The following is a 10,625-nucleotide window of genomic DNA, read 5'->3' as shown; positions in this document are numbered from 1 at the left end:
TGCTTACATGCCCTTGGGAATAATCAAGTAGAGAGGAGGAGTGACACTGCAGGAGAGGGAGGGAGAGTCACTGCAGTGGAGACTTTGGTGGCTGAAAAGACCTGGGATTCTCCCCAGGAGAGGTAGGGCTGGAATGTGGTAGAGGAAGTAGAGAAATTCTCTTCTGTCTGCTTCTATATTCTCAGAAAAGAAGGAAGCAAGGTCATCAGCTGAGAGTGAGAAGAGTTCAGAAGGACATTGGACATTGTAGGACGGGAAACAGACAGAAATTTACCCTGACACATATCGGGATCCATCAACAAGTCCAGGGATAATGATAAAGAGACCAGCAAAGCTAGACATAGGAAGAGAATTTATAGACTGTGGAATGTGAAAAGGTCCTCAAATTATCTGAAGACACATTTATCACTCTGTATTTCATTGTTTCCCTCACTAGAGTCTAAGTTCCAGGAAGACAGTGGTGGCTTTGTTCTTGCTTTCTACTGTATCTCCAGCCTGTAGTAGGTGTTCAAAAAAGAGTTGTTGAAATGAATGAATGAATCAAGAATACTAGAAATAATTGATAATGTCCCAAAGTCCTCAGTGTAAAAGGCACTTACACTGGACATGAAAAATCACTTGATAAATCTGACCCACACCCAGCACATAATGAGTCCTCTTACAGAACATCCTCAGGATGCACTGGGGCTCTTCGGGGCCCAGGATATGGCGTGATTTATGCACCCTGCCTCACATGGCCTGGTTTATATCCAATGTGCACTGTCTTTTCCCTGCCACTGGGAGACACTAGGAAGACAGTTCACTCACTGCTGTTCTGACCTCAGAATGAAGGGCTGTCAGGAACTGACAAGCAGGAGGACAGCTGCTGTAGATACTGGTCAGAACAGTAAGCTTCCATCCAGGAGGCGGGAGTGCTAGGCTAATGATAGTAATAGCACAGGAGATGAAGGGTGATTGTCTGGAAGGGCGTGGATGTGGGCAGAGACTCAGCTGAGAGCATTGTGCACAGATCAGACCGCAGAGATCAGAGATCAGAGAGAGCAGGCAGATAGAGAGGAAAGGCAGGTAGAGGGCAGAGGAGAGAATCAAGAGTTTCAAGTGGGCGTGGGCCCCAGGGTAAGTTCACTAAGCAATAAATATTGAGCATCTACTATATGCCAAGTGCTGAGGTAGGTTACAGGGGGAACAAAACAAATGAGATCTTTGCTTTATAGTGTATGTGGGAGGCGGGGGTAGACAATAAACAGTAAACAAATATAAGACCATTTCAGAGAGTGATAGTTAGAAAGACAATGAAATATATTGATGAAATAAGAGTGGGTGGCTGAATGACAAGAGGGAGGCACCAGGTGAAGATGAGAGTCAGGGGGGCACAAAAGATTCCAGTAAGAGGGAATCAAAAGTGCAGGGGTGCTAAGAGAATAATTTCAGTTGCTCTAGGACATTAAGAAGTCTAACCTGGCAGGAACACTGTTTGAACATTGAGAAGTACAAGTTGGAGGGCTTCTCCCTAACATGGAGTTCAGATTTTTTCCAAGTACGATGGAAAGTCACTTAAATATTTGAAGCAGGAAAGAGCATAATATGATTCAGATTTTCAAAATATTACCAGATATTGGTGAATACTAGTTTGTGATGGGCAAAGGCAGAAGCAAGGGACCAGCTAGGGAGCTATTGCACTATTCCAGATGAGAGATGATGGTTTGGACCAGGATGATAGCAACAAAGATGGAGAGAAGAGGATGGACTCAGGATATATTTTTGATGCAAAGCTCACAGGACTTGCTGGTGAATTAGACGGAGGGTGGGAATTAGTGAGAAAGGGGAAAGGGAGGAAGGATGTTTCCTATGTTTTTATCCTGAATAAGCAGGATGGGGAACAAACACTGGGAGAGAAATGGATTGGCTAGAAGAGAATTCAAGACATGTATTCTAGCTACATTAGCTTCACATAGGCTATTAGACATCCAAGTGGAGATGTCAAGTAGGCTGTTGGATAAATGAGTCTGGAGCTCTGGATATAAATTTAAGACTCATTGACATTTACATAGTATTTAAGCCCTGGGACTGGATGACATCACTGGACAGATAATGTGGAAATAGAAGAAGGGCAAGGACTAAGCCCTAGGAAACTAACATTTTGAAGCTGAGCAGAAGAAAACTGAGAAGGAAAAGCCAGTGAAGCTGGAGGGAGAACAGGAGAGTGTGGTGTCCTAGAAGCGCAATCCCAATAAAATGAGAATGCGATAGAGATGAGTGGGGTGGGGTGGGATGCGGTTGGGGGGGGCAGCGGAAGCTACTTTTGATAAAGAGGTTAGGGAAAGCCTCCCAAAAGAGGTGACATTGGATCTAAGTGAAATATTAATGAAAAGAGTGAGTCGTTGTGAAAAGCCAGAGAAAAACGTTGCAGGCAGAGGGGACAGCAAGTGCAAAGGCCCTGTGGTTCCTCCAGTTCTAGGAACATAGATCAGGTCCAGTGTAGCTGGGCATAAGGAGTGTTGTTAGGAGAGGAAATCAGAGAGCTCCTAGAGGCTGGTCTTATAGGGCCTTATAAGTCATGGTAAGGAGTTTGGATATTCTGAGTGCTAGAAAAGCCGAGTAATGCGACTAAATCTACTTATTTTAAAGATCATCTGAGTTGTTTTCAAGAGAATGTATTGTAGCAGGGCCAAAATAGAATTAGGGGTTCAAGTTATTGGGATAAAACAGGATAGTGTAAGTATTTCACTGCCACCTCCACCTTGATCTCCGGTACTCGGCACTCTCGACCAGGAGCGAAACTGTTGCGGACGCAGAGCGTTGGGTGACTCAGAATCTTAGAAACTGACTTAGGTGACCATGGGTGTCCATAGAGTTGGGGTGAAGAGAGGAGAAGCCCGCCATCAGAACCCGGGGAATCAGACGGTCGCTCATCTTGCGCTGCCCTCTCCAGCCCTCCACCTAGGACATAGCCGGGTGTGACTCTCAAGCCGCGGCAGCGGCAGGGTTAAACCGTGCGTGGCCTGCAGGCGGGAGGGGGAGAGGCGGGGACCGAGCGCTATGAGATGCCGCGCCGAACCCAGCCGAGCCGAGCCGAGTAGAGCCGAGCCGAGCATCTCCCGCCGCCGCCGCCGCCGCCCCGCGCCCCGGGCGCCCGCCCCCTACCCTCTCCAGCACCCCGCGGCCGGCCAAACCCCCGACCATGCCTGGTGCCCCACCTGCTCCAGCAACCCGTCAGCTCCGCGAAGCCCTGAGCGCCCGCAGCTGTCGCGCCGCCGCGCCAGGCATGCAGGTGAGTGATAGGGACCCCCCACGCCCCCACCCAAGGGAGCCCGACCCTGCTCTTCCCGACTCTCCGCTTTTCGCCCCCGCTTCTCCCCGCTGGGTCCCTCGCCCGGGCTCCAGCCTTAAAGCCTTGAAGCGCTCCTTCCCCGCGGTGCTTTCCATCCCTCCTCCGGTTCCGGCTCCATCCTGCTCTCCTAGCGCAACATCCACTGTCCCCGCGGCTGCCTCCATTCTGCCTTTGGCTCAGGCTCTTTGCATCCTCCTGCTTCGGGTTCCTTGCCTGCTCGAGGCGCTCCCTCCCTCGGAGTCCCTTCACCGACCTCCTGGTCCTCTTCCCCCGCAAGCCCCCACTCTCGCCGCTTTCCAGCCCTGTGCCGGGAGCGCGTGCCTGTGGGAGGGCCGAGCTCCTGGCTGCGCTGGAGATGGGGCTGGGATCCCCTACCCCATGTCTCCCGCCCCACCCCCAGCTCGTCTCCTGCGCACAACAGGTCGGTGAGGCGCGAGGAGAGGGGTGGGGGTGGCGCGCCAGCCTGGGGACTGCGGGCTTCCTGGAAGGGGTGGCTAAAGGAGGTGCGGGTCCAAGGACTGGAGTTGACGTGGGTTGGGCGGGGGGTGCACAAGGCTGAGAGGCAAGTGAGTCCTGGAGTCAGCTGGCCACGGATGTTCCTGCGAGCCTTTTTCCACTTCACTGGTTCGCTCCTACACTCCTTATTCCCTCCCTCCAGCTTCGTTCTCTTCCCGGCACCCTCTCCCTTCTTCCCACCATGCCCCCATCCCTTTCTCTTCCCATAGCTTCATATCCCTTTATATCGGTAGAAGCAATTTCCAACTCCTCCATCTTTGCAGTTCCCGTCTTGGGTCCCCAACCCTTCCTCTTCTCATTTTGTTCTCAGTCTTATGCTCTCTCCTTTCCCATTTCCTTTCTCTCCAACCTTGCTCTTCTCTACCCCTTTCTCCCTTCTCTGTCCACGGTCTCCACTTCCCTTCCTACCTGGACCTTTCCTTCCTTCTCCTCCTGCCATTCCCGCTTCTTCCCCTGCTTCTGTGACCCCTTTACCCTCAGTTTCCCTCCCTGACCTTTAACTTATCCTGTTCTCCCTTCAGCATCCTCCAAGCTTCCAGTCTTCTGTACCCACCCCGCTTCCCAGGTCATTCTTTTTCAGGACTGACTCCTATCCCTCACCTGGTGCTCCATGCCTGCTTCCTCTTCACCCTTCTCCTCCCTCCTCTCTCCTAACCCATCTTCCCTTTCTGGGTCTTTCACCCCTTCACATCTCTTCCCCACTGCCCACTTCTCCATTCCTTTCCCCGGATTTTTCCATCTTATTTCCTGTTATTCTCTGAGAGTACTTAATGTACAGATTTAGACCCAGAATCCAGAGGACACAGGGTGTTACATCCTCATTTACTCTGGGGAGCTTGGCCCCCCTGGATCCACTATCCTCAACCCTGAGAACGTTTTTCCTCTTTCAAAACCAACCATCCCAATTCTCCCAGGACTCCTTACCCAAGAGACCTACATTTGAGGAGGTGGCCTCTCCCCAACTCCACCTCCCTTCAGAAGGCACCTATACATTTGGATGATTAAACATTGAGCAAAAATTATATTCTATAGTTTTTCTTACACCCATCTGTTTCTTTTCTTCCATCTCTCCATCTCCTATGCCCTCTCTCCTGAAGATGCAGATTTCTGGGGCCAGTCATTAAAGAAATGCCTTGGACTACAAGTGGGGTGGGCAGGCTGGGATGCTCCCCCTGTGCACATGCCACACACATTCACAGACTCGCACACTCAGATTGACTTCCTTTTCCCTCCCCCACTCTCAGACTCCTTCCCTAGCGGTAGGTGCTCAAGGAATCACAAGGTTCTTGGCTCTAAATTAAGATCCAAGAAAAGCTAGGAGCTGTGGGCAGAGGAAGTGAGAAGGAAGCCAGTCCTAGAAGTGAGAGTAGACCCTGGAGTGGGGAGGTAACAGGGACCTGGGGAGTTGTAGAGAGGGGCTGGGGGCTAGACAGGGAGCCACTCTGGGACTTCTTTCCCCTAGAGGATGTTCAGCAGCAGGGGATCCTGGGTAGCAGCAGCATAGCTGGCAGCTGACAGCCTGGGAGGGGAGATGGGGGTAGAATTGGTTGATGAATGCGCTGGGGAAGTACACAGGGCAGGGTGGGGATGTGACAACCCCTTTTCTCCCCCAGTAAAGGCTGAAAATCTGGGTCACAGCTGAGGAAGATCTCGGACATGGAGTCTAGGATGTGGTAAGTTTGGCAAAGCAGAGGGACCTTGGAGTTCACTTTCCCTGAGGACTTGGCCCTTTCCCCCCTAGGCCCACCCAGGGCCTTCTATCTTGAGGGCTGGACCCTAGGGAAACAGGAAGTGAGGCTGAGTTTTCCCAAGGCCCACCTGCTTTTGCAGAGAGGCCTGGACGGGGACAGCTGGGGATCTCTTGTATGAGCCTGTCCTCCCCACACATAGGCCCAAGATGGGCTTCTGTCTCACCCTCTTTTTCTCCCTTCTTGCAGGCCTGCACTGCTGCTGTCCCACCTCCTCCCTCTCTGGCCACTGCTATTGCTGCCCCTCCCACCACCTGCTCAAGGCTCCTCCTCCCCTCGATCCCCACCAGCCCCAGCCCGTCCCCCCTGTGCCCGGGGAGGCCCCTCAGCCCCACGCCATGTGTGTGTGTGGGAGCGGGCACCCCCGCCAAGCCGATCCCCCCGGGTCCCAAGATCAAGGCGGCAAGTCCTGCCAGGCACTGCGCCCCCTGCCACCCCATCAGGCTTTGAGGAGGGGCCACCCTCATCCCAGTACCCCTGGGCTATTGTATGGGGCCCTACAGTGTCTCGAGAGGATGGGGGGGACCCCAACTCTGCAAATCCTGGATTTCTGCCTCTGGACTATGGTTTTGCAGCCCCCCATGGGCTGGCTACCCCACACCCCAACTCAGACTCCATGCGGGGTGATGGAGATGGGATCATCCTTAGAGAAGCGCCTGCCACCCTGCGGCCATTCTTGTTTGGGGGCCGTGGGGAAGGTGAGTGGGAATGGGAGAGGCTGGTAGGAATATGAGAGTGGGGAGGCTGGTCAAGGACTCAAAGGGCAGCAACAGAGGCCTTGTCTGTTATCTTCTACAAATGTGTCAGGCACTATGCTGGCACTGGAGGCAGAGATGAAGATATGTCTCAGTCCTTGAGGAGCTCATGTCCACTGGAGAAGACACTGGAGATGTCAATGTAATAAGTGCTGTACTAGAGGCACACACAGCATGTTTTTAAGAAAAGGGAGAGACTGCTTCTCCCTGGGGATCAGGACACCTTCCAAGAATTGACGTTTGAGCTGGACCTTGAAAACAGAGTGGGTGTATTCTGTGCAGAACACCATGGATGAAAGGATCTCCAAGGTGACATCTAGGCTCAGGGAGTGCAGAGACAGGGCCAGTGGTTTAGGGGTAAGGCCAGGGCAGAGATGGACATTTCCATCCCCTGTACAGAGAGAGGGGTTCTCTTTTACCTTGGAGCCCCCTCCTCATCACATGTATACAGAAGGTTTGGGAAAGTGGAAAAAGGATTTGGGAGGAAAAGGGCCAAAAACTCCAGGGGAAGTTGATGAATAGAATAAAGGGAGGGGGATGCTCCAGAAAGAATTGGGATTCAAATGTGAATTTAAATGGCAGCCCTCCTCAAGCTTAATGAACCTGAAGCCTAGCCCCACTCCAACCCCCTCTCCTACTACCTCAAGCCTCAAGCCTCCCTAAAACCTTCTTCCCACCCCAATCAGGTGTGGACCCCCAGCTCTATGTCACAATTACCATCTCTATCATCATTGTTCTCGTGGCCACTGGCATCATCTTCAAGTTCTGGTAAGCTGGGGGAGGAGGGTATTGGTGGATTGGGACTGAATGAACTTTTTGGCTGGAAGGAAGGAAAGAGCAAAGGCAGCAATTTTGCTGTGGTGGGATAGGAAGTGGTAGATTAAGTCAAGACCTGGGGAAAGGTCTTGGGTCAGGGAGACAGTGAGAAATCAAAGCAGATTCATTCTCCCAGGGAAATACAAATAAAATGGGAGAGATAGGGGATTATTTATGTTGGGGGAGGGGGGCTTTGGTGGGCATCCCTTGTCCCCATTTCCTCCAAGACAGAGAAAACTGACCCAATCTGCAGAATCCCTTCTTCGGGCTGCCTGGGGAGCAGGGAGCAAATCTGGAGGGGTTTTTTGCATACATTTAATAACAGGTCACTCAGTCCTTCACACTTTACTGAGAGAATCATTAGATTAAGGTGTCCAGGTCATTAGCTGACTTTGAACTAGAACTAAACCTGCCAAGATACCTGCTGAGAGAAATGGTTCTTCTGCGTATGCATGGGGGAGGATGCAATTCTACCTACTGGTGGGGAGGAGGTACTAATTCTAGGGATCTGAACCAGGTTGGGAGGATGGGGCTGGGTAGGGGAAGCGGTTTTATGGACACATGGTCTCAGGAGATTTGGTGTAGGTAACTGTTAGAGGCCAGTTTTTCTGCTGTAGGATGTTAGGGGTTCCTGAGGGAGGCTGGGGGTGACCAGCCCTGCAGGCCCAGGATGGGGGCTTCTTAAGTGTGTAAAAGAACCTTTCTTTCTGGTGCACCAGCTGGGACCGCAGCCAGAAGCGGCGCAGGCCCTCAGGACAGCAAGGTGCCCTGAGGCAGGAGGAGAGCCAGCAGCCACTGACAGACCTGTCGCCAGCTGGGGTCACTGTGCTGGGGGCCTTTGGGGACTCGCCCACCCCCACCCCTGACCATGAGGAGCCCCGAGGGGGACCCCGGCCTGGGATGCCCCAGCCCAAGGGGGCTCCAGCCTTCCAGTTGAACCGGTGAGGGCCGGGGCAAAAGGATGGGAGGGGGGAGGGGAGGCCATTTAGGTCTTTGGAGCTGTGGTTGGGGGTACTCCCTCCTAGGTAGACGGGGAGGAGGTAGGCCTGGCCCTCCCAGAGCTCCTGGCCCTCCTTCCCAGCCTGGTCTCTGGCTCTCTCAAGGGGCCTGGACCCTCCTCCCTGGGGGAAACCTTCCTTCTCCCACTCTCTGTGGATCTATGTCCTGTTCTCATGCTGCCATTTATCTCCAGCTCTGCCCTCTTAACCTCGATTCCCTTTCTTTGCCTTGGACTTCCCTTTCAATTTTGGCTTACCCCTTGGTTCCTGACTGTGCCCTTTCCCTCTTCCTCTCAGGATTCCCCTGGTGAATCTGTGATACCCCCCAAGGTTGGGGTGCCGCCAAGCAGGAGGCCAAGGGGCCGGCATAGCCCCCATCCCACTGAGGGTGGGGCAGCTGTGGGAGCTGGGGCCGCAGGTGCTCCTGGCTCCTGCCCTTGCACACCACTCTGGAACACTCACTGGCCCCACAGGCAATCCTACCTACTCGCCCTCCTTCAAGTAGGGGACCTCACAGATTTGTGGCTTCTGGTCCCCCATCCCGACCCTTGCACACTCACATGAAAGCCTTGCACACTCACCTTCACCCTCATGGGCCACTGCACACACTCATGCTCTTGTACAGCCAGTCTTCGGCACCCTCTCCCATCCACCTCTCTCCCCTCTGCTGACCCTCATATTCTCCCTTCTGTTTCACATGTTTCACTTTCTCTTCCCACATTCCATGCTCAGCTTACTCGGTGGTCAGTGGGCGACTTAACCATTTCCTCTCACATGCATTTCCGGGCCTCATGTTGTGGTGTTGTGTGTCGTGCCCACTCTCTCCCTCATGAACACCCACTGATCTAGTTTCTGTGGCTCCTGCATGCTGCCCCAGAGGTGGGTGGGAGGTGAGCTGGGGGCTCCTCGTGCCCCCATATGTCATAGCCTCATCTTATTCTATGTCATGTGTTTCACTGTCACCTCCATCTACTCCATGGGCACTCTCGTTACCCTGAGGGCTCCCCCATAGGAACAGGGGTAGTGAGGCCCCACACTTCTCTCGACCCACTGCTAAATTCTATTGTATGGGTTTTGGGGAGTCATCTGCTGCACTCCATGAGAAAGGGGCTCCCATTTGCCTTTCCCTTCCTCCAAAGCCCCTTTTGTCTTGTCTGTCCTGCCTGTCTCTGTGTGTCACTCTCTAGAATTCAGAGCCCCCCAAGCTAGTCCTCCATTTCCCAGCCTCCCTGAGGGCCTCCCTGATTCCCTGGAGGCTACCAGGGACTGGAGCTAGATGGTTCAAGGCCATTGGGAGCTCTACCTCCCAATCTACCCCTCCCCTTCCCGGGCTTCCTCACATCCCTCCTTCCCTCCTGCCTTTGTTCTTCCACTCTCCCTCCTTTTGCCTCCTCACCTCAGATTTGTCCCTACTTCTCATTGGTTTCTTTTCCACCTTCCTTCCTTCTTCCTCTCTTACCTGGCTCCTATGCTGTGATATATATTTTTGTATTATCTCTTCTTGTGGTGATAATCTTGAATTCTTGTGGGATGTAAGTTTCAAAATTTTCAAATAAAGCCTTTGCAAGATACTCGAGTCCCCTGGTTCTGCCTTATGATCCCTGTAAAGAGGACAGGAGGAGAGGCGACGGGCAGTCATGAGGAAGAGTAGGGTGGGGTCGGGGAACCTCTCCAGACCCAATGTGACCTGGCCTGCTCTGACCTGGAGTAGGGATTCTGGGGCTTTAACTTGGGACTAAATGGAAGAAAGAGAAACTAAGGGAGCAGTCCTGATCAGGAGCAGCTGGAGCAAGAGAAACTGGAAAAGTGGCTTGCTTGTTACTTGCCAGTGAAGGTCAAGAGAGACCATGTGAAAGGAGATGGAAGTAAAGGGCGAATTATATAAAAGGACGGGAACAGAGCAAGCAAGAAAAGGAAAAAGAGCTGATAAGACCAGGTGGAAGGTGAAGGGTGAAAGAAGAGAAAAATGAAGCAATGGGAAAGAGATGAAAGGGAGCTACAGGAAAAGGAGCCCTGCTTGGTTTATTTTCAGCCATGCTCCCTAACCTGCCCCCATCCACAGCTGCCCCCCCAAAAGCTACGAAGCATTAGAAGCCCTGTAGTTAACTCTCATTAGCTTTCCTCACTCTGCCCTCTCTGACAGGGTGGGAGTGGAATCAAGGGGTGTTTCTGGGGGGCGGGGAATGCAGGCTGCCCAGCTGGGATCAATCACCTCTGAGCCCCCAATTCTAGGTTTGGCTCTTGTAACAGCCCTGCAAAAGCCTACACATCAGCCTCTCAGCTGTTGCTAGGCTCTGTTGCCATGGTAACCACCCAGGTCCCATTTCTCCCCCCACCCCCATCTGTGCCCCACTTGCTCCCTGGAAATGGGGAGCTCCAAGGAGAGGAGACCATAATGTGTGAGGAGGCAGTCTGGGCTGCCCTGGGCTGTGTGTGCCTCCATGTATTTATCTTTGCAGCT

At 52.9% G+C, this 10,625-nt stretch overlaps 1 protein-coding gene across 2 annotated transcripts; it reads left to right on the top strand.

The window, feature by feature from the left end:
* Positions 1-3,059: 3,059 nt before the first annotated feature.
* PIANP (PILR alpha associated neural protein) lies at positions 3,060-9,735 on the top strand. Of its 2 annotated transcripts, none has more exons than XM_039874165.1 (6): positions 3,060-3,271; positions 5,461-5,520; positions 5,785-6,293; positions 7,037-7,118; positions 7,886-8,107; positions 8,462-9,735. In XM_039874165.1, exons 2-6 carry the CDS (start codon positions 5,504-5,506, stop codon positions 8,481-8,483), a joined length of 852 nt encoding a protein of 283 aa, XP_039730099.1. In that variant the 5' UTR covers positions 3,060-3,271; positions 5,461-5,503; the 3' UTR covers positions 8,484-9,735. The 2 variants fall into 2 exon arrangements, with proteins under 2 accessions (XP_039730099.1, XP_039730100.1); XM_039874166.1 differs by lacking the exon at positions 3,060-3,271 and adding an exon at positions 3,449-3,752.
* Positions 9,736-10,625: the final 890 nt, after the last annotated feature.

The sequence above is a fragment of the Pteropus medius genome, unplaced genomic scaffold, assembly GCF_902729225.1.
Source record: "Pteropus medius unplaced genomic scaffold, Ma_sr-lr_union100, whole genome shotgun sequence".
Taxonomy (NCBI): domain Eukaryota; kingdom Metazoa; phylum Chordata; class Mammalia; order Chiroptera; family Pteropodidae; genus Pteropus; species Pteropus medius.
The sequence above is the reverse complement of the archived record's forward strand: the minus strand, read 5'-3'. Positions and strand labels throughout refer to the sequence as shown.